Consider the following 23,101-nt stretch of genomic DNA (forward strand, 5'->3'; position numbering starts at 1 on the left):
ATCCAGACGGAGCTTTGGCAGAAGCTTGTCGATAGCTACCAAAAGCATCTGGTTGAGGTGCAACTTGCTAAACAACATTTAATCAGACATTAGTGGGGTATATGTACATATTTGAATCCATGTATACTTTTTACCCTGTGTGGATTCAAGAAAATCCAAAATAAATTCAAACCTGTGCACCGTGTTCTTGGTTTTTAAAGTCATTAAAGATGTATGCTGTACAATTATCCCACCATCGGAAAATAGCAGTTCAGAGGAACCATTAAAAGCCCCGATGAGTGGATGCAAATGTCTCACCACAACTGCCATCTGCACAGCCTTTTATTTCTTAATGTGTCAGTACTTTGTATTACGTGTATCAGTGATAGGTTCAATGAAGTGAAACATTTTCAACAAACATATTTCACTATCAGACATTAGTATGTCATCATCCGCTGCTGCTCAGAAAGGATGATATGAACATTTCTCCAGCTATTTAAAGAACCAGAGGATTACTTTCCTCTTCATTCACACAGCTGATCCAAGAGTTAAACAGAGACACCCAGAAAAACTGAAGCTTACATCATTAAATGACACGTGTGTCCACAGTCGAGTCCAAACTGGCTAAAGGGACACTTCATTACACAGAGGGTGGGCCGAGCATGAAAAGGCACTAATTACAGAATTACTCGTGTCAAGTGTCAGAAACGTTTGGCATCAAAGGATGTCTCGAATTAATCCCCAGGTCACCTGCACCTTACCTTGCCCACAGACACAAGACTCTCAGACCTGTGCATCTGTACAGCAGTGCAAACAATGCTTTCATTTGTGTGTGTGTGTGTGTGTGTGAGTGGGACACTTGGCAGCTAAAGGGCCCAAAGCGCTGTACACAAAGCAGTGACCTAAAACAGTTTTGACTCAGTGTGTGTGTGTTTGTGTGTGTGAGAGAGAGAGAGCCCATTGTGTCATTCTTTTCTGTGTTGCAACCTCTGAGAGTAAATCTGGCATTTTCATTTATGATGAGCTTGGAGCGATCAGCTGAATGGATGATGTTACGCTGACTTCTACGCTCTCGCGCGCGCCTGTGTGCGTGCATGTTCACCATGTATTCAAGGCTCTCATCTCCATATAAATAGCCAAGAGGAGAGTGGATGGTTTCTATTTAAATTGTGCGTGTGTGTGTTTCATTGTGCATGGTGTGCTATTCTGGGACTGAGCCATCCCAATCTTACACTCATCTACAAAAACAAAACCATCATCATGACAGTGCTGTCGCATGTTTGAGGGTGTGTGTGTGTGTGTGTGTGTGTGTGTGTGTGTGTGTGTGTGTGTGTGTGAGTGAGTGTGTCTCACTAAACAAAAAAGATCTGGATTATTTTTGAGCTGGGCAGAGAGGTAATGAATAAGTCTTATGCGTAGGTGCTGATCCCAGTTAACACTGCACAGCTTACTGACAATATAGGTTATGTATCTGGCACACATTCATGTCGCTGATGCATTTTTCTTCTGTTTCGTTCCCCTTGGGGTTGCTGCATGTCTGAACCATCCAAACCCCGGATCCACCCACTTGCTTAGATCCTAATTTTCTGGCTTTAGTCGAGATAGCAACAAGCAGTGAACACAAAGTCAGGATCAGATCATCTAGCATCACAAGTAGATAACATAAAAGATGCTATTTGCAAGCTTATGGCATGTTTAATTGAAACACATTCTTATCCTAGAGCATTATATAATGTTGTTTTATCAAATTCCAACTACATATTGCCGTTATGCACAAGGTGTGTTTTGGCTTCTGGTGCCTGGGCGCCTAGCCACCAAGAGATAGTGGTCCTGTTTTAAGTTGTAGGTTTATCAGCCAGGAGGTCTTTGTTTTTGTCTTGTTTGTGTTTTGTTGTTTTTTTTCCTCACTTTGAACAAAAACTGGTGATGATTTGGGGTTTTTGTAGCCACAGGACATGGGGAGCTTGCAGTCACTGTGTCAACCATGAAGTCCTTTGGCTAGCGAAGAATTCTTGAGTCAAATGTGAGGCCATCTATGTGACAGCAGTCCAAACTCATCCAGTGATCCAAACACAGCAGCAAATCTAGAGCAGAATAAGTGAGAAAGATAAGAATCATGGTGTTGCAATGCCCCAGACCTCAAGTCCGGACCTCACCCTGATTGAAGTGCTGCAGCAGGACTTGTAGATGTAGATAAACTAATGCCTGCAAACTTCATGAACTGGCCCAAAATTTCTCCACAACGATCGGAGAGACTGATAGTCACATATAAACTGATTAGTCTAGGTCATTGCTCCTGAAGGTGGTTCTGCAAGCTTGTAAAATGATGGGATGCACTTATTTTTTCACAGGTCTGCAGGTCTGTAAAAACTTCATGACTGTAGATGCATCAAGTTTCAAGAGCACTGTGGTCACATGCACAACAACACAAGTGGCACGTGGAAGACATTCACATTCGCCTTGTCACATGGGTTTTGACCACCTGATTCGTTTTAAGTTTGGATGCGTGACCCAGAAAACATTTTTAAGGCATATTGCATATCGAAATGATGTATTATTTTCTTTTATGGTTTTTGTAATGTTGCTAAAACTTGCATATAGACCACATTAACCTTACATGATCTGACAGGACAAATGTACTATTCCAAAATACTGTGTAATTACACTTTATTGCATACATACTGTCTCAGCTGAACTCTGGACACGCACACATACATATACACTGATATGCACACACTCATCCCCCCTCCCTTCGACGCTTATTCCCTTCCGATGCTGACGGTGGATCAAGGAGACCAGCGCACAGGCTGCAGGCCCGGATGTACTGTCTAAATCGGCGGTCTCTCACCCTTTATCCACCCCTGTCGCTTGTCATGTGTTTCTTTGGTGTATTAAGAGTTTTTTCATGTGCTATGTGCAGAGGTGTTTTTTTCGGTTCTCAAACTGATCTCCCTGTTGGAGCTCAGTCTGGGGGGAGTTATTTTTTCCTCCTTATCTTTCCTCATGTGGTGCATTTTTCCATTGTTATACCCCTCTGACCTGTCTTCCCCATGTGATGTTTTGTGTAATGTATGTATGGTCGGAGGGTAAGATGGCACCGCCATTGCGTGCAATAGGTCGGCAGCCTTATGAAATTTCCCCTTGTGGGACTAATAAAGGTATATCAAACATATAATCATCTAATCCTATATTTTTCTATGAGCCATGTGCTTAGCAAACAATGTATTTTTAAGTGAAAATATGATTCAACAAATGCGTGGAGGCAAGCCACACCCAGGACCTGACCTCCAATGACTTGTAGCATGTGAAACCTAGTGTAGGAATGTGTTAGCGTGTTTGCACGACTGCGTTAGACGTCTCCTGTTACTTTCCCTTCCTCTTCTTATCTAAAACATGCAGAGCAGTGTCATGGATCATTGCATGCCTTTAACGGAAAGAAGACTTAAATTACATGCCTCACATTTCATAGATTAAAACACACATATTTCCCAGCAGATTTTCATAACTCACATAACTTCCTTTACTTTGTTGTCAATCTGAATATTAATTGACAAAAACTTTGTCACGGTCTAGAAGAAGATCCAAACTGTCACCCACAGATGAGATGAAATTGGAAGCAACTCAGGAACCACCAAGGCTCAACCCTGCCATGAACTGGAAACAGCTGGAACACCAATGTCACCATAGAGAGTGAAATAAGTTTTATCTCACAATGGAGTGCAAGGTTGTTGAATGAAATTTTCTGAAGCTGCTCACTTGGACAAGCCAAATGTTATTTAGAGAAAATTCTTTAGTCAGACAAGACAAAAATTGAGGCATTTGGCCACAATGACAAGAAGGGTGTCTGGAGGAGTAAAGGGGAGGTTTTCAAACCTAAGAACACCGTAGCAGCTGTCAAGCATGGTGGAGGTATCATCATGTTTGTGGCTGTTGTGCTCCTAGTGATACTGGTACGTTGTACAAAGTGGATGGAATAATGAAGAAGCAGGGTTTCCTCCAATTTATTCAACTTCACCTCAAATCAACAGCTAGACGGTTGAAACTTGGACTCACCTGGGTGTTCCAACAGGACAATCCAAACACACAGCAAAACTGGTTTTGGGCTGGATAAAGCAGGCTAACGTTAATGTGCTAGAATGGCCTTCCCAAAGCCCCGACCTAAACTATCATCTATTTAGTCTTTCATTTCTTAATGTATCTGTACTTCATGTTACGTGCATCAGTGATAGTTTCCTATCCAGTGAAACATTTTTAACTATAAGATGTTTAATTATAAGATGTTAGTATGTTGCTCAGAAAGGATATTCATTTTTTTCCAGCCATTTAAAGACACAGAGCTTTATTTTCCTCTATTTGCATAATTCAACCCTTGCTGCAAATCTGAATCTAATTTGAAGTCAGAAATATGGTGACAGCTCATGACCATATGTGTAAGCTCACATGAAGTGAGCTCTGAAGTCATGCTTGCAGATGTCTACCTGTCTGCAGTGGATTCAAAAGAGCTGAATTCATCTTAAATCTATGTAAATCCACTACAAACACACCAATGTGGACACTTAACAGTTAAATACAAAATCTTTGGCAAAGGCGTAAACATGCTGCACATTCATTAAAAATGCATTGTCCATTAACTATAACATTACAAACAGAAGATGCTTCTTTATTTTATTTATTTATTTATTTATTTTACCATCAAACGACATATGATATTTGTGATTTTTAGCATCTTGGTCATCCTGCACATTTCCACTCTCATTTGGAAAAACCTGTGCATTATCTGGTGCATTCCTGCAGCAATTCTTCAGAACATCTTTATCTGTCTTCAGAGGTAGCAAGTCTGTTGGCACAGTCACTTCCAGGACAAAAATATTAAGAATCTAAAAAAATACTTTTGATGTGAAAAAAAAGAAAACTGCTCTTTAGCCTTTCAGTGTAACAATACCAAATGACCTAAATAAAATTATAATTCTGTTTTCACTTTTTTAACATGCACCCCCTTTTTGAATGTACAGATATACAGAGGAGAAAAAATATATTACAAATTCAGGACAAATGCTCCAGATTGCTGTAAAAAAAAAAATTCACAAAATGCTGAGCGTTTTCTTTATTAAATGTAAAGTAATGTTAGATAACAGCCGGAACTCTAATATGGTATATAATATAGTCCTATGTAAATGCAGTTAGGTGTGTACATTTTAATAAAAAGAAAAATGTGATGGGACCAGTTTTAAACACTATTAACGTACATTTTCATCAATCCCCATTAATCAAACAGCAAAAATTTTAAAAAATAGAAAACACGATATTAAAGCCGTACGTTAATCCACAAAAACATATGGGAGTCATCCAGTAATGCCAATAATATATTGTTTTTCTTTTCGCTTTATCCGCTGTATATGTGCAGCATGTTTAAATACAGTAAGTCAAAGAGCTGATTGATGTAAGAGTTTTTGGTTTTTTTGACTGACGCCCGAGGTTGGAGAATGAAAACACACTATTTCAGTTTCCTCATCCGAGTTGTTAAAAATGTATGCAAACTCTGGTCTAGTCTTTTTATTGCACCTGAAGTCATGACCTCCCAGGGAAGAAAGCTCGCTGTAAACTTGGCAGGCAGCTGGATTTAAATATGAAAAATAAATCTCCACGAGTTTAAATGCAGACATGAAAAATTAGTCATACAACACGAGGAGTCAAGAAAGAGGTAACAACGTGTTGGTATATAAACATTGGCCCAGTGGTGATTTCGCCTGACGCAGTAACATTAAAAAGACGTGATGACCAGTGACCACGTTAGCTGGTGGTTTTACTCTCATGTGCTGGAGTGGCCACGCTGCCTCTTTTACTGTGTGCTGGAGTCTTGTTCACTTTGCCATTCATCCCCTTAAGGTTGTACAGCCGGCTGAAACTCAAGTTAAATGGAGTTCTCCCATCCTGCACTTCCGGTCCAGATGCTGTCTGGTTGTGAGACTGAGTACTGAGCTGGATCTGTGGGTTCATATGGAGTAAGGAGGAGTTTGGATAAGGAGTTTGGTTCTGTGCTGCTGAATCCTGGCTCTGCTGGCTTTGGGAGACCCGTTTCCGTCCGGCTATAGATCCCACAGTACCCGTCACCAGTGGTTGCGGTGGTCTGGTTGACGTTTTGTGAAGAGATGACATATTATCAAAGAAATTCGGATTACGTTGGACCCTCTGTTTTTGAGGTTTGGGTGAAGAGTGTGAAAGCTGCAGAAAAAAGAAAGACAGAGGAGATGTCTGACTCAGGGTGTGTGTAACACTTCTGCAGACAACAGTTTCTCATATTTAATCTATCATACGTGGGGCAACTTATCTATAATGCAGTGTAGGATTCTTACACTCACACACGCATTAGCAAGCGACATATAAGCTTTGTTGCAAATGGAAAAGAGAGGGTGCAAAGTGTCTGTGTTATTTTCACGTTCATTAATATTACATGACTGAAATAAGCTAAAACATGCAAACAACACTTCACTGACTCAGACTGAGTACTCTGAGATGAAAGGCAGTGGATTCGGGGCAAGAGTGAGTGAGTTAAACACCAATAAATGTGAAACCTATTCATCTTTTAGACTCCTTTAAATACTCTATCAGTGCAAACACCCACAGCACGTCATTATAAATATGCCACCTTTATTCGCACGAGGCATCCTTCTTCAATAATAAACAAAGCATGGTTGTGCTGCTGTGTTTCAACTTAGTGATGCTCTGCTGGTGAAAGGTTCATGGATCAACACACAAACACAGAAACAAATGCTGTAAATTATATTACATAATTATATACAGTACTGTGCAAAACTCTTGATCCAACCCTGAATTTGTTATATATTTTTTACTTTTTTTTTTTTAAGTGATCTTGAGCAATAGTTCTTGAGGCTTTAAGAGTCTTTCTTTGAACAACGGCTACTTTTCACATGTTTAACAATAATGGAATTCCTAAAGAGCTATAAGCCAAAAAAGAATATGGTGGGCAGTGTGAGGAACAGTATCTGAAAGTCATGTCCTTCAGAAACGGGGGGGAATCCAGCATAAACCTGAGAGAAGCTGGGCCTTCAATGATCTACTGTTCACTGAAGCCTCATCAGAAATGGCCTCAATGGAAAGGTGTCTGTCAAGAAGCCATTCTTAAAGAAGGGAAACAGAGAGAATGGGCTGAGATATACAAATCACATAATAACTGGACTGAAAATCAGGGTCAGCAGGTCTTATAGAGTGATGAATCCAAATTTGAAAATTTAGTTTAAATCATCATGAGCCAGCTGAGGTGCAAGGTAAAACAGTAAGTCTACACGGTGGAGGCGCTGTCACGGTTTGGATCTGAATTTTAGCTGGTGGGGATCTTACTGGAACTGATGGAATTTATGAATGTAGAAAAAAAATCCACCATGCATTACCTTCTGGAAAGCATTTTATTAGCATGACAATATGACAACGATCCAAAACACACTACCAAGGCAGTAAAAGAATACCTGGTTAAAGCCCAGAGCTCACACCTTCAAGTTATTGAAGCAGTATGGGATCATCTTGACAGAACAAAAGAAAAGGCAGCCAACATCCAAAGAAGCCTGGAGAACTATTCCTGAAGACTACTTCAAGAAATTGCAGAAAGGCTGCCTATCAGACTTCAGACTGTGTTGAAAAAAAACATGCAGTCATATAAATGTTCAAAATTAGAATTGTGCAAACTCTGTTTTTGCTTTATATACTTTTCCTGCCCAAGCATAAAGAAATGAGGGGCGGCTCAAGACTTTAGCACAATACTGTATGTTATTAAAGCCTTTCACATTCAATTTTTCTAAACTTTGATGAACCTTAATATAAAAAAAACTGTCAGTGAAGAACAAAAAGACACTTTGATAAATGCACTATTTCAAGTTTCTTTATATAGCACATTTCATATGACAGGCATAGACTTAACAAGCTTCAAAGCAGAAGGAAAAAGGACATCACACATGGCAAAAACTTCTAAAATAAGAGATTAAATGGTCTGTATTTGTATAGCGCTTTACTTAGTCCCTAAGGACCCCAAAGCGCTTTACACATTCAGTCATCCACCCATTCACACACAGGTGCACACAGCACTGACAGCGCCACCGGGCCCTCCACCACCAGTAGGCAACGGGTGAAGTGTCTTGCCCACGGACACAACGACCGAGACTGTCAGAGCCGGGGCTCGAACCGGCAACCTTTCGATTACAAGACGAACTGCCAGCCCTTGAGCCACAATCGCCTTTTACACTTTAAAAAGGGATTTTGATCAGCAGGATAAAAAAAATATAGGAATAAAAATAACACTGATCCTGAAAAATTTCCCCATTGATCACACACGTGCAAAAAGAGATACGCTTTGAGTCTCTTTTTAAAAGAACACACTGGTGTAGCAGTAGTAGTTGTAGTTGTAAGTGGTAGAGTGGGACCATAAAACTAGATGATTTAGAAATCATTCAGTATTTGCTTTGTGATTCAAGCGATGCCAGGAGGTCTAGATTCAGTAAGCACATTGACAGAGTGAAAAGAGGCTGTCATTCATCGATTTTACAAGCAGTGAGAAATTATTTTACTGGGAGGCGAAGAGAAGAAGAAATAAGAAGGATGTTTAAACTTTTTGGTTTTATTTAAGACTCTCCCTGCAGCACTGCCGTCAGCTTTCAGGCCCCACTTCTGTGGAACCAACTCCCAGTTCAGATATAAAAGACACCCAGCCTTTGTTACAGCTTATAGTTACAGCTGGATCAGATGACCCTGAATCCTCCCTTAGTTACACTGTAATAGGCCTAGACTGCTGAGGGCTTCCTATGATGCACTGATTCTTCTTCCCTTATTTCTTTTCATTCTGTGTGTTTAAACACATCTCTGCATTTAATCATTAGTTATTAATCTCTTACTATGGCTCTCTTCCACAGCATGTGTTTTATCTTGTCTACCACACCTCACCCCCAACCTGTCACACCAGATGGCAGCCCCTGCCTGAGCCTGGCTATGCTTGAGTTTTCTTCCTGTTGAATGGGAGTTTTTCTTCCCTGCTGTCGCCAAGTCAATGTTTGACTGTTGGGGTTATTCCTTTGATTTGGTGAAATATAATTATGCATATATTTACTTAATACCTGCATTGTTACAGTAGGAAAAGGTGCATAACTTTCTATTGAAAATAAAAGCATCAGAAAAGGCTGAGACTGTGGCAGGAAGCACCTACAACTGTAGATATGTTGTTTTTAAAGATGATAAAAGGCCGGCTTAGAGATAGTGAGCATGTGCTTCTACAAGCTAAGATCACACCCACATTTTTTGCATGCTTCGGGTTTTTTCCGTCACGCAAGTTAACACGGAGTGAAGCCTTGGGATCTACTAAAACATTTATTTTGCCCTCATTTAGTTGTAAAATACATTTGGGCATCTAATTATGAACCCTGGCAATGCAATGGGTGCGTTTCTTCAAGAGACTAAGGATGTTGGCGGATACAGATATGTTTACCAAGGCTCCAATGGAAGATTGACACCACTTTCATGTTTGCATACTAAACAGTTTCAGCTGCTTAGCTCAGCTTAGCACAGAGACTGGAAACGATGGACATACAGCAGCAACTAAGTGTCTCAAGGTCACCAATTGAAAAACTGTGTTTTTTTTTAAATTAAGTTGTCAAAGAAGGAAAAATGTGTTACCTTAATTTCAATTAATTAGTGTCATGTTTTTGTTTTTTAACAAAATCCAGTTGTATATATACCCATTTGGATATGATTGGCAAACTAAAGAAACGTTTTGTTGGTTTTAAATGTTATTCTGACCAGTGCTCATACCTTCTGTCCCTCTGTCTGCCTCTTTGACTGGGGGCTCGCTCTCCTCTCTGTACCCCTGGGTCTTATTTCCACCTGGTTTGAAGCGTTCTCCCTCCCCTCTCTGTCTGGTCTCCCTCCCTCTGTTGATTTAATGTCACCAGCGGACGATCGCTTTGGCTTTGATCTCTCTTCACTTGACCCTCCTGCAGTCATTCCTCCATCCACCAGTCTGTCTGCAGCTGACTGGCTCCTTGCCACCTTTCTCGTAGGCGTTTGGACCTCTTTGTCTTTTCCTCCTGTTTCAGTTGAATCTTTGCCTCGTTTAATTTGCACCATTATTCTATTAGTATCCTCACTGCCTCTCATCTCTGTCCCCTGGGATTCTTGCTCTTCCCTCGTCTCAGCCACACTCAGTTTCCTCCCATGTTCGTCCTCTTCACTCGCTTCTTCTTCACTTGCCTTGTTCTCTACCTCCCTAGTTTCCACTTTTTTTCCAAGTAAAGAAGAACTGGGGACTTTAGCGGCCCCAGTCAAAGTCTGTGTTTCACTGTGTGCCATACCTAATGTAGCATCACTTGAGCTGTAATTTATGTGTGCAGGACCGGTGCCAGTGGCGGGAGAATTTAGACTATTTGTGTGTGCGAAATTAATGTGATCCGCTATCATCCCCTGGTCACGAGAAGCCATGTGGTCAAAAACAGGCTCGTTAAAAAGCGAGTCGCTACATTCATAATACTCTTCAGAGGTGGTGGAGAGAGTGGAGTCCTCTCGTGAGGAGATATAACCATCAAAAATGTCTGGCGATAGAGAATCCAAGGCTGGTGTGCGTGGAGAAAATCCATCAGGAGTGGGAGTGTGTGCTTTAAGCGACTGTGATCGGTGCACAGGTGTTTGCGAACGGAAGTCCGGCAGGTGTGTTTCGGTGAGGTGTAAACGCAGGGCTTTTTCGGGCGTGTGTGTGCCAACACGTCCTGTAGAAGTTTGTTCTTGAAAGGTGCTGTGCGTGTTGTGATTTGCAGTATTTCGCATATTAACCTCATTGTCTACATGTGTGAGTCTTACTTGTTCACCTTGCTGGCTGTGGGTGTCTGTAGCAGATGTGTGTGTGCCATCGCCGTTATGAGGTCGCAGACATGAGGTCGAGAACACTGGCGCTGTCGAAGAATTCAGAGCCTCCATCTGATCCATGTCCTGTGGTTTAGAAAATGATATCCTTTGGGGTTCATGTACTCTTGTGAGAAATGTTCTGCACTGTGTCACATTTTCACCTTTTTTGTCTGACACGTCACCAGATTCAGAGCCTGTCAGAGTCCTTTCAGGGCTCGCTGTATCTGCCTGCGCTGTTGCTACACAGCGTGCGTCCATCTTCCCAATAATCCTGCAATCTTCGGAAGTTTCGAGGTCAACATCTTTTGGAATGATTTCTTGAATTTTCAATGCGGCTGCCTTTGGTGCATCATTAATCAAAGCGTCTGACTTGTGCAGCTCGCTTCCAGCGACCGTCTGGGATGCTGCTCCGTCATCGTCTTGCTCATCTGCTTCCACACTTGTCTCTTTAGATTCTTGCTTTGAAGTTTCTTCAGGATTCCCTGTGTTCTCTGTGTCTTTTTGTGCCCCTGCCTTACTGGTACTGTCGTCCTGCAGCTCAGGGACAGTTTGACACTCTTTTACCAGAGATGTCTGCTCAACAGCTGCCACATCAAACGCACTGTGGGCCACGAGGGGCCCTGTGCTGGCCTCGGGCCTCCTAACAAGACGGATCTCCAGCAGTTTCTGCCCATTGCTGGTGCTGCTGTCACTCATAACTATCTGTATGGTACGAGGTTTAGGGATAGGGGGAGCTGGGGTCAAAGAAGAGGATGCAGGGAGGGGTGGATTTGGTGTTGTAACGGAAGAAGTAAGAGGAAGAAGGGCAGAGGAGCTGGTGGAGGGAACAGAAGCGCTAGAAGATGTGCTTGAGTGCACTGTAGTAATAGGAATGTGGTTATTTTTAGACTGTGTGGCAGAAACCAGGGAGGTGGAAATGTTACTGTGGACAGTTGGAGTCTGGATGCTAGAAGCCACTTCAGTAGAGATTTGCGGTTGCTTGTGAACAGCTCGTGTTTGTGAATCCGCCTGTGGTGGTGCGGTCTTTTCTTTCGTACCTTGTTCTGTGTTTAATTCTGGGGAGTCGGGAATCTGAGGGGTGTGTGCACCGTTTGGTGTTGGGGTGTGTGTCCTGTGTACAGCAGAACTTTGTGTGCTCAATCTACTTGTAGGTTCTGCTTTCTTTTCTATGTTTAATTCTGGGAGCGAGCCTGACTCAGCGTGACTGTTTGATGAGACGGGTTGTTCTGCGTGGGAAATCTTCCCCTCTTCAGAAGCGGGTGCTTCGCTGCTGGATTGGGGAAGTGTTTGTGCACCGAGGGGAGTATCAAGGCCTGCCTCTTGGTTAGTGGTTGTGCTTAAATCAAATTTATTCTTGGCGCTGACAGAATTAGCGGCGTCTGACTGCAGGTCAGACTTTTCCTCAGATGCAGGTGATTTCTGTTCAGATGCCTCTTTGTTATGTGTGACATCACTGAGTTGTGCTTGCTGTGCTTTTTCTACAGCATCATCAACCATGGATTTAGCCTGTGCTGGTTGGAGTGCATTCACCTCCTCTTGTTTAGGAGTCGCCTGTGTGGGCTTGGCGACTTCTTCCTTGGATTCCTTTGTGCTGCTGAACGGACTGCTAAACCTGATCGCCTGGCTGGTTTCAAACATCTCTGAACGCTGCAAGTGGACTTGAGTTGGTTTTTTGGCATCCCGAACATTAATGAACCCTATGACATCACTGGGGGGGTCAGGTTCTGGCCATGTGGGCAGGTATGCGATTAAGCATGCTTTTTCTAGATTTATTAATCCAGGATGGAGAGGAGATTCTTTTGTCGATTCTTCACTAGCCTTGCCTCGCCTCTTCTTCTTGGAGTTCTCTGGATTTTGGGGTTCTTTGGGGCTTTCTTGGTTAACAGAGGTGGTGGGGCCAGGGTTGGTCAAAGCAACCAGGGCATATTTTGGGCTGTACAACTTCCTAGCAATCTCAGCAGAAGGGGGTATGACAGGGGCGGGCTGTGGGAGGGGTTCCGGCTCAGGTTCAGGCTCTGTGATGGTCTGCCGGAGGTCAACAGAACTAGAGGACAGATAGAGGAAGCGAAACAGTCGGTCGAAGCCATCCACAGCCTGGCCTGTAACCACGGTGATGAGATTCCTATCCAGACGTGAGGCCATCCAAGTGAAGCTGCACAAAAAACAAATATGAACAAATAAAAAATGCAAATTCAGACTTATTTAAACTGCACCACGATACCACAAAACAAACTACACTACACTGCAAGCATAATGAAGTAATCAGCAATGACTGCAAACGTAAAAGTATAATGATCCAGTCACTTAGGAACTGCACGGTTACTCTGCTAGATTGGATACATTTACAACCTGTTTGTCTGCTATGTCGACAAGGCATTGTTTATTTATCTATTGTGCCAAGTTGGCAGTTTCAAAAGCAGGTGGAGCACAAGGCGATAATCTTTTTCTGACACATTCTCCCTCCTTCTCACACACGTGATGCGCACTGACCTGTACGACCCAGACACAGCTTTGTCTCCATCAACGAACATGAATCTGTGACCCATTCGCCCTCTGACCTTGGTGCAGGACCTCGTGTAGAACTCCGCTCCTTCTGAGCAGCGGACACGAAGGTGCTGAAACACAAACAAACACGCAATTTTTGTACATATTAAAGACCCAAAACTGCCTTCATAACCTGTGACCTGCATTATAGAATAAAAGGCTGCCAAACAATGTGAGTAGAGACCGTGAGTCACACTACGTCAGCCAAAGAACAATAACATCCACAAATAATAGTAATATCAAACATTTACAACTCAAATGTAGCCAATGTAGAATTTTCTTTGTTTGCTAACAAACAACTGTTTGCCTTAATAATAATCCCTAAAACATAGATACAGAAGTCATTAGCAGTCATTTTCCACTTACTGCCTTAATCTAAGGCAATTGCTCCATGTGTTCAAACATCTAAGCAATTACACAAACTACAGCCAGTGTAAACACTCTGCTTAAAACTTACACAACCCACATTATGATGTCTGGCTTGTCTTTACTTGATTTGAAAACCTATATTCCCCACCTTTGTTGGAAACTGTCTGTTTTTCATGCCTCTTAAAAGCACAGCATATGTGTTATAAAATAAGCCTTCTGAGTCAATTTTCCTGCACCTGCTTTTGCCTATTAATGTGTTAAGGCTCAAAGCCTATAATGAAAATAATTATTCCTTTCAACAGAAAACATGTTTTCCTTCCATCTGTCCATTGTCATTAGCCATTTCTGGGTCCAATCACTTCTTCTGATCTCAAAATCAAACAAATGTTGAAATACCACTTGGGCTATGTTCACACTGCAGGTCTTAATGCTCAATTCCGATTTTTTTGATCAAATCCGATGTTTTTGTCTGCTTGTTCACACTACAAAATAAAAGGTGACAGCAAACGCGCTCTAGTGTGAATCCTCAAAGCGGCCCGCATGCGCAAAAGACGACGTCACACACACTGCACTCTGTTTAGATCCAGACCAAGCAGTATGGTTTGACTGATGGCTGTTAATATAAAGACTTGTTTCGGACTTTACGTTTCCCAATTTTTGCTTCAAGTTATTTTGTAAAATGTAATAATTATCCTTATTGCTGTTTTAGAGAGGAGCGGTGCTTCAAAGGATTATACAGTACAAAATAAAATGTTCACGTTTCTCCAACGTTGTCTTCTCAACAGTTTCACTGACATCTACACTGGATAACCAGGAAGCGTTCGCGATGTCTTCTCGGGCGCTTCTCCGGAGCTGATAATTGGCGTCTGTCTTGTGTCCGTGACGTAAAAGATGGATTTAATGCGACATGACCGTTCAAACAGCAGTCGCTTTCTAAAACATCGGATATGTATCGGATTCAGTACCACATACGAAAGTGACCCAGATCGGATTTAAAAATATCGGATTTGTGCCGTTCACACTGTCATACCATGATAGCAAAAAAGTCAGATTTGATGCGCTTTCGCCTGCAGTGTGAACGTAGCCTTAGTGTTAAAAAAGTCTGTACTGTTTTTAGGTTAAAACAAAATGATCCATGCGTTTATTCTCCCAGATGTTACAATAAAGTTTAACGTTCAGGTATCTATGACGAGGATTTATAAGGTTAGCTGTGTTATAAGCTAGCACAACATTAGCTAGCTAGTTTCTAAAGATGTTCGACCATGTTTTGACAGAGACAGAAAACTAAATAGTAGCAACATTTGGAGGGTTAGTGAAGTTGTGCTAGTTGGCACACAATTATGTCCTACCTCTGTGGCTAGCTACAGTGAAGAGGATTAGGCCCACCGGGGGGGGGGGGGGGGGGGGGGGATGGCACATCTTTTTCTTTCTTTCTTTTTTTTTGCAGAATTCTGAGATTAAAGTCAGAATTCTGGAAAAGAAAAAAAGAAAAAGACATGTCCACTTTTTTTTCTTTGTTTCTCCTGTGGCCCTAATCCTCTTCCATACTACAGAGTTATGGTTAGGATAATATAAAACATTAGCACAGGGAAGATGGAGGATGAGTTAAACTGTTTTCAGTAAAAGTTCACGGTTCCAGTTAGTAGAGACAAATGTCATAATATGGCAAATAGAAGATGACGAAAATGTCTGAAATTATTCATCCACAACAAAAGATTAGCCGTTAATATCCCAAACACACTGAATAGCAATCAACTTTTTCTCAGCAGCTAGTGGTGGCTGAAAATAAAAAAAAATAATTCCAAAATAAAAGTTGAACTGATGCCTTGGTTTAAGGTGCTTCTTAAACAATATCTGGATGTCCTTGTTAGACTTTCTATCAACAGTAATTTTGTGTTCAAGGATAGTTTTCTAAAACCTCTTCATCAATTAAAATTAAATTAACGAAATTTAAAAATGAAATGAATGAGAACTATATATATTTACACAGACTGCTGTGGTGACTGAAACCTGTGACCTCATCACTTATCCTACTCAGCTTAATGGCACATTTGAATAATATCATTCCTGACTGTATGATGCTAACATTGTGGAAAGAGCCTGATGTTAGGTTCAACATGCAACAAATGAAATACAACAGAGGTATACAAAACTGTGACTACCTTAAAAGTGTCTATTTCTTAAAATCAGGTTGCAGTAATACTAGTTTGTGTACATGGAGAAGACCAAGTTGCATTAAAGTCTCATCACAATCATGTATTAAAAAAGAAAAAAAAAAAACAGAGACAAATGCCTTTCATTTCTTCTTTGCAGTAATCTGATCTACATTTCTTACTTTGTAAGAGACGGGCTGACGTAACAACTATTCTACGTGACACAACATCAACATCCATATATGTACGGTTCAGTTTCTGGCATCAATCATTGACAAGTTTTGACCAAGGAGATGACGCCGCAGTTTTAATCATGTTTGCTGGGTGTTGCTGCACGGTTTGGATTACTCACTAAAACAAACGTCTGATCCTGAGCTTACTTTCACTTTGAAATTTTGTTCAGACTGAAAGTGATTCCTTTCTGAAACGTTCAAATATTTGGAGTCTGGGACACTGTGAAGCCTGGGAGTTTTTAGAAACAGCTTAAAAACATGCTGTACATGAACAGTGCTAACAGAAAAACTGGAGCGCTTGAAAGTAACCACAGTAACTGAATCCTCACATCATCATCTAACCCAATGCACTTTCAGAAAGCAAAAGACAAATAGATACCAACTAAGCCTATGCAATCTCTGTGCATATGCATGTACAAACATGACCTCTGTGAAAAGCCTGTTTTCAACTATACACCAAACATATAAAATAATGTATGTTGCAATGCTAACATTTAAAAACATGGTTTCCTTCCAGCACTTTTCTACATCACTAGCTGCTTGTCAACTCTGTTGTCATTGACCATTTATAGGTCCAATTGCTTCTTCAGTTCTCAAATATTAAGATACCGCTGAGTGTTAAAAACAATTTATTTCGTTTCAGCTCCAACAAAAAGATCCCAGTTGTTACAATAAAAAAAATAAAGGTTTAGGTATCCATGAACAGGTTTACAAAGTTAGGCAGTGCTATAAGCTCGCAGGACGCAAGCAAACTCTCATTAAATCAACTGAACTGAAAGACCATCTGACAGACTTAACCTCCTAATTTGCAACAAGCTAATACCTAAGTTACATGATTAAACATAGGACATCAATCTCCTTGCATCTACAAAATAAGAAAAAAAAAAAAAAAAAAAAAAAAAAAAAAAAAAAGCGTGGCTTCCTGGTGACAATATTGAATTTTTTCACATTCTGCGACCGAGTGCAACTTGTGGTGACTCAGTGGTTGCCCAGAAATTGAGGGTGTTGCACTCATGACCATGTGGACTGACTGAGGTCACTCTCAGAGAGATTGTTGGAGGTTTGCAAAGAATTGCTGTCTAATTTATAAATGCAGACAGATTGCCAGCATGTTGCCATCAGTCTGATTGAGTTTTTGTCAATGAGCGCAACTTGAGGGACTCGACTCAACAGGCTGCCAGCTGGTTGGATTCTGGTTATATTCGTGTAGAAGAAGAAATGTTCATGTAATAGTTAAATGTGAATTTCAATCTATGTAGACAGCAACACATATATATTCATGGATGATTTATCACAGTTAATCGTTGTATTATCCAAAAAAGAATGCATGGAAGTGTTAGACTGACAATCTCATTTTACAAACATAATACAGTAACGTTGGAGAGAGAAAAAAAAAAAAAAAAAAAATCACACCATTACACATATTGACCATAAGTTGTGTGGTTCTTGTTGTCGTTACTCAGCAGTTCATAAATAAGCTCCATAAGCCCAGCAAGGTGTGTAACAGACCCTCAAGTCACCTTGACACACTAGTCCTTTGGTTTGTTGTAAGTGTAGACTTACACTGTCTGATCTGGGGATTTTCAGCCTGCCCTTCCGGATGCCTTGACACAACTTTAAGTGCTAAGTCTGTCTGAAAGCCACATGATGCAGCCAAAACATCATGCAGTCAGTCTTCTTGTTTCAGCTGCTCCTCTTTTCTTTTTTTCTGGCATGCTTTGTCTCAGAGTAGAAACACTTGTTTTCCTCCTTCGTTTAGGCACACCCTAAACTTTCTCCCTCCCCCAGTGCATTCCTTTGGTTAACCGATTCGATAAATTGCATTGCATGCTCCAAGTTCACGACGACGAGCATTTGAGCAGTTGTTCAATGCATTTTATGCGGAAATAAAACCACCTCCGAGTGCACTGTGGTTTCAACAGTCTCTACAGTCAATGTGCACGCTTTGCTAAACTACTTAAATTAAGCTCTGTCAGCTTGAAGTGTGGCAGTTGGATATTTTCCTAGAAAACCTTCCTGAATAACTGATGGGTAAGAAGAATTTAGTACCTTATTGCCCACTCAGGTGCCAGATTCCACTTACTCTCACTCACTTGGCAACTCATTTCACCACTCATCTGCTCCTCCTCCCATCCCTCCCCTCCAGCCGCTCTATCTCGTCACTTACGGCTTGTGGTAAATTCCCAAACTATCACCCGTTTCCTGCAAGTCATCCTCTCATTGTCTTTCTTGACAGACTTGTCGCTTTTAGAGATGTTTGTGTTAGCTGCTCATCGTCGTCACGTACTCCTGTCTCCTGGCTCTTCAGATTTTCCACATAGATGAGCATCTATTGGTGCACTGTTAATGTTAATGTCATAAATGGCTATGTAGTTTTACTTGGTGAAATAGGCCCCACACCAAAGGTTGCCTGCCAGTATAACAAAGCAGCAGTATATGACACATCAGGGAGTAAGCCCCTCCAGTGCACTTCATAGGAGAACCTAACAGACTCGCAGTGTATGACTAAGAGAAAGGAAGCACGCTGGCTGTCAAACAAACGAGATTGTGTCCTACTACACTGGATCCATTTCTTAACAGCGTTGTTTTACTTGCTGCAGAGCCACCGTGGATTAAACAGAATAGCAGCTTTGCATGTCATTTTAAAACTCTCTCTCAGGTGTACAGTGTACGCTGCTGTTGGCTAAAACCAGAGAGTGACCTACCTGAAGGAGATACACTTGTCTCTCCATAAATATTAGAAGAAACTGTGGCACAGAATGTCTTTTCTTCATACAGAGCCACTGTGCTATCAAATATTTAATTTAGCAGAGCAACTTCAGCCTGTGTGTCTACTGTGAAGCAAGTAGGAGTCAATCTGTTAAAGACAGATTCTCAGTGCTTATGAATCTAACGCAAGAAAAAGGTCTGGGACGTCTTAGTAGGAAATAATAACATGGCATTTAATTCAAAAGGCAAATGCAGCGAGTATGAATCGCATATGAAAAACTCATTAAACCGAGCAACCGCTTTCACTTATCATGTCATGTGCCACACAAACATGTGCTTTTGTTGACAAAGCAAACACTGCTGCTATTGAATTTCTTGGTGTTTTGTTGGCAAATTGGATCCAGATGGTACTGAAAGACTGTCAAGCCTGTTTAACTTTAGTTACTCTGAGGCATAAAGTGACAAGTGTGAGTGTTTGTGCATCTTTTCTTATCAGCATGATCTGCACGCATGCATGCTACTTTAGATATTTTGAAATATTTCTGCAGTATTACAGGGACCACTAAGCACACAGGTCGAGCCAATAAGGTACAGCTGCAGACGGTAGGCGTGGTCATGGCTCAAGTAAATACCCTAAAAAAAATTATTCTTCAATTTCAATTTCAAATTATTCTTTCAATTTTGACCAAACTGTAAGTGAAATACATGAAATCAAACATTTATTCAATCAAATAAAGAGCTGTTGAGGACAATGTGCTTGGTGTAAACTGTATAACAATCAGGTAAATTTCATTTTGCCAATTTCATGGAAAATTTCCATTAAATTTTCTTCTGTACTCATGGAAAATTTCAATCCTTTACAGTTGAACCAAACACTCCAACTGGAAACACCTTGCGTTGGATGTTTTCAGCTCCTTCTTCCACCTGTCAAGCAAAACTGTGTCCAAGTGAAACAAGCAGACCTTGTGAGAGGCCCCATCTAATGCTGACTAAGCCATTAAAAAACACTACACAGTGAAGTAATATGAGAGAACATTAATCCTGCACAATGACACTTTAACCAGTAATCTATCCTAAACTGTTCTTGAGAAATGATCACACCTAACAGAAAGCAATTGTTTCTTTTGGTTGACTTGAGTTAAAATGATTGTGTTTGCTTTGGCAGCTTTCTACAAAAGATTTATGCCCCGAGAAAACAGTTCAGTGAAAACGCATTTTTATATTCCATGCAACTCCCTTTTAACATGTCCCGGCACGAGAAAGATCTGTTTCATATCTGTGTTTTGATCGTAGCTAGCTACTTACGATATGTAACAATAAAGGTAGGCAGAATGGGATTTATCTGCGTTGCAGTACCAGCTGGGTGGATCTACTGGTGGTTGTGTGGACTCTAGCGTGTGTGCGTGTGAGGGAGACAGCGAGAGACAAAAGAGAGAGGGGAAGCCGGCATGTGCTTCTGTTTATCCGTGCATAACAGAAGTCTCTTGACTTCAGTTGCTTATTTTGCGAGATAATCTGTCCTTGTGTTCTACATCAACAGCCTTACAAAGTTATTTCAGGCTCAAAAACACAGCAAGACTTTCCATTTTGTCCCAAAGGTTTCAATGCGCGTGCGTTTGGGGCCAACAGGCAAAGATGCTCAACTCGTCAGTGAAACATTTACCCTGTAACACTTTGACCTCACATGTCACACAATGAAATTTCGCTTTCCATCTCATTATCATTTGAGTCGTAATCACCTTTTATTGCCTAGGTGGAGCGCTTTGAATGGCGACGTCTGTCCAACAGCGTGCTGTGGGAAAACTGAACGGCTGACTTTTATGACTGTTTTCAGCTTTACTTAGAATTTGGACTCACTCTTTCATGATAAGATTCAAATTGCTATGCAAAACGACAAAGTGGGTGGTACCGGCTCACCTTGAGGTGTCCGGCGTGCATGTTGGCCCTCCGACACATGGCCAAGAAATGAGGTAGCGTTGCGCGTTCCAGCAGGATGTAAACAGAAACTCTCCTTTTGAAACCAGCATCAAGCAAATCTCTGAAGATGTCGACATCAGTGAAGACATCCATCACCACTGCGATTACCTGGAGACGCAGAAGCACAGGCACAGAACCTAGATCAGCCTCAGATACTCCTATGTAGTTCATGCATGAAAATGAAAACAAAATTCATTACAGAGCAGAAGGATAAAAGCCTCAGCCTTAAGGTTACTGCGCGAACACATTTTTATGCCAAAACAAATAACACTCAAGTTGTTTTTCAGGTTTAAGTAAAATAAGTGTTTCCTATGCAGAGGGAAAGTTCTCCCAGCTCTCACAGCTACTTATACAACCGATAACTCGTTTTCTGTCTGAAGCTCTTGAGGAAAATGATCCAGCGAGCTCGTTTCAGGCAAATAACACGTCACAGAGAAGTGATGCTAAGAAATAAGACATGTCATAAATTTCTGCCTCCAGATGACTCAGCCGCATAAACAGACACAAACACTGACTGATAGGCATGAGCGCTGCAATATACCCATGCAAATACCCCACCTAGCACACATAGTCCACTGTTAGTGGCATAGCTGATAATGGCCATAAATCAAGCTGCACTTTACTCATTTGGTCAGCAGTCTGTAGTCTGACTATACTGACTTCTTTAGACTTTATGCCAGCACTGTGGGTAATTTCTGGACTATGCACAGCTGACTAAAGAAAAAAAAGTTAGTTAGATGGCTAGAAATCAATATTTTCGGATTTTTATTCAGTCATTAAATGAACTCAGGTGAGTAAACATTAGCATGCTTTGAAGATGAACCAACACACAAGTCATCCAGGAAGCTTAAACACACATAAATATTGATGAGAAAACAAAGTTTTCATCCGCACTTAAACATGGTTATTTTTATATATTATTTAATGCATAATGTGATGATGAATAGTGCCATTTAATATTATCATAACTGCATTGGCCCACCTACCTTTTGCGCCTGTGCGATCATTTTTCTGACAACCTCTTTGATGTGAGCGTGACCATCCAGCGGCGGCTGCGTGTACACCGTAGTGCGCGTCACCCCCCGGTACGCATCGCTGTCGGGCCAGCCCAGGTCCATCTGCGGGATGGACGTGTCCGACAGCTCTGGCCAGTAGTGAAGCGACAGCGGGGTCTGCACGTCTTCGGCATCCCCCGAGAACAGCTCCAAGCCCGGGTCATAGGGTTCGACGGCGCCGGTGAGAGCTTCCAGCTCCGGGTCTGAGAGGAAACCCCGGAGGCCGCGAGCCTCCAGGTATTTAAAGAACGCCTCGCGACCATCCCGCAGGAGAGCCTCCAGCGCGAGCCGCTGGTCCTCACAGTAGAAGAACTCGGGCTTGGACTCGTGCGTCCGCGGGTTCACGTGGTTATCATCCAGGCACTGAAGCTGGGATAGAGCCATGTCTCGAGCCCGAAATAGTTAACTGAAAAAAACCAATACAACTTTCATGAACCACCCAGTTCTACGAGGCAGTTCTCCAAAACGTCTCCAGACTTTGGCTGAAGACAGACGCACCTGTGTGCTTTAATTCCTCGCGTTTCTTTAGAAGAGCTGAGCAGCTTAGCTCGAGGTCTGGTAAATATCTTTCATCGTGTCGCCTGCTTCGGTCAGCGCTATAATTCCGCTGGTCAGCCATAATGCATTAACACTGAGCCATTGTTACTACCAAGCTGAAAGGCTACCCGGCAAGAGAGAAAGTAAATAATGAGCGACATGCTGCCTGCGGCACCGCCCGACAGGTGTGACCTTAACAGGCAAAACACACCTACCCACACGCTTTCAGAAAAAGGCAGACCTTTATCACGTGACCTCCGGGGCTTCCCAGTTTTATGAAGTGTTGCAGCGCTGGCAGCAGGAAGATGTCCATCCCTCGATTTGTCCATTAAATCATTTAGATGGCACCTCATGTGAAAACCATCAGCGGATCATACATAGCTGTTTTACCTGTTCTGTCATGTTTTTTTTTTTCTTATTTAACTTCCTGCCAGGATGGAAAAGCCCCAGCTTGTGTTTTGTAAAGATCAAATTGAAGCACATAATTACTTTAAAGAAAGACTAAAATATGACGGTGAGATCAAAGCGGGATTAATAAGATGTAAAATATTACCTGGGGGGCAATAGGTACATGCACCATTAAGTTTTTGTTTTTGGTTTGTTTGGGGTTTTTTCTCCTGGTGTCTATGTTTTCAACCACAAACTTCAG

The 23,101-nt window shown here is 41.6% G+C and overlaps 1 protein-coding gene across 6 annotated transcripts; it reads right to left on the reverse strand.

The window, feature by feature from the left end:
- Nucleotides 1-4,659: 4,659 nt before the first annotated feature.
- LOC120717722 (protein FAM83G-like) lies at nt 4,660-22,752 on the reverse strand. 6 transcript variants are annotated; one of them, XM_040005928.1, is made up of 6 exons: nt 22,414-22,736; nt 21,847-22,321; nt 20,801-20,968; nt 13,366-13,490; nt 9,790-13,027; nt 4,660-6,201 (listed from the first exon to the last, which is right to left on the reverse strand). In XM_040005928.1, exons 2-6 carry the CDS (start codon nt 22,297-22,299, stop codon nt 5,770-5,772), a joined length of 4,416 nt encoding a protein of 1,471 aa, XP_039861862.1. In that variant the 5' UTR covers nt 22,300-22,321; nt 22,414-22,736; the 3' UTR covers nt 4,660-5,769. The 6 variants fall into 6 exon arrangements, 5 of the variants coding, with proteins under 5 accessions (XP_039861862.1, XP_039861863.1, XP_039861861.1 ...); XR_005692270.1 differs by having other exon boundaries at nt 6,088-6,201; nt 10,831-10,959; nt 11,037-13,027; nt 21,847-22,752; XM_040005931.1 differs by having other exon boundaries at nt 6,089-6,201; nt 10,839-10,959; nt 11,037-13,027; nt 21,847-22,752.
- Nucleotides 22,753-23,101: the final 349 nt, after the last annotated feature.

The sequence above is a fragment of the Simochromis diagramma genome, unplaced genomic scaffold (genome assembly GCF_900408965.1).
Source record: "Simochromis diagramma unplaced genomic scaffold, fSimDia1.1 OVJJ01000510.1, whole genome shotgun sequence".
Classification (NCBI taxonomy): Eukaryota; Metazoa; Chordata; class Actinopteri; order Cichliformes; family Cichlidae; genus Simochromis; species Simochromis diagramma.

Excerpts from the sequence above, each read along its gene's own strand:
- LOC120717722 (XM_040005928.1), bottom strand. The coding sequence starts at position 22,299 with ATGGCTCTATCCCAGCTTCAGTGCCTGGATGATAACCACGTGAACCCG. Across the intron at positions 20,969-21,846 it reads TGATCGCACAGGCGCAAAAG|GTAATCGCAGTGGTGATGGA; the intron begins GTAGGTGGGCCA and ends CTGCGTCTCCAG. Across the intron at positions 13,028-13,365 it reads GCTGTGTCTGGGTCGTACAG|CTTCACTTGGATGGCCTCAC; the intron begins GTCAGTGCGCAT and ends TTTTTTGTGCAG.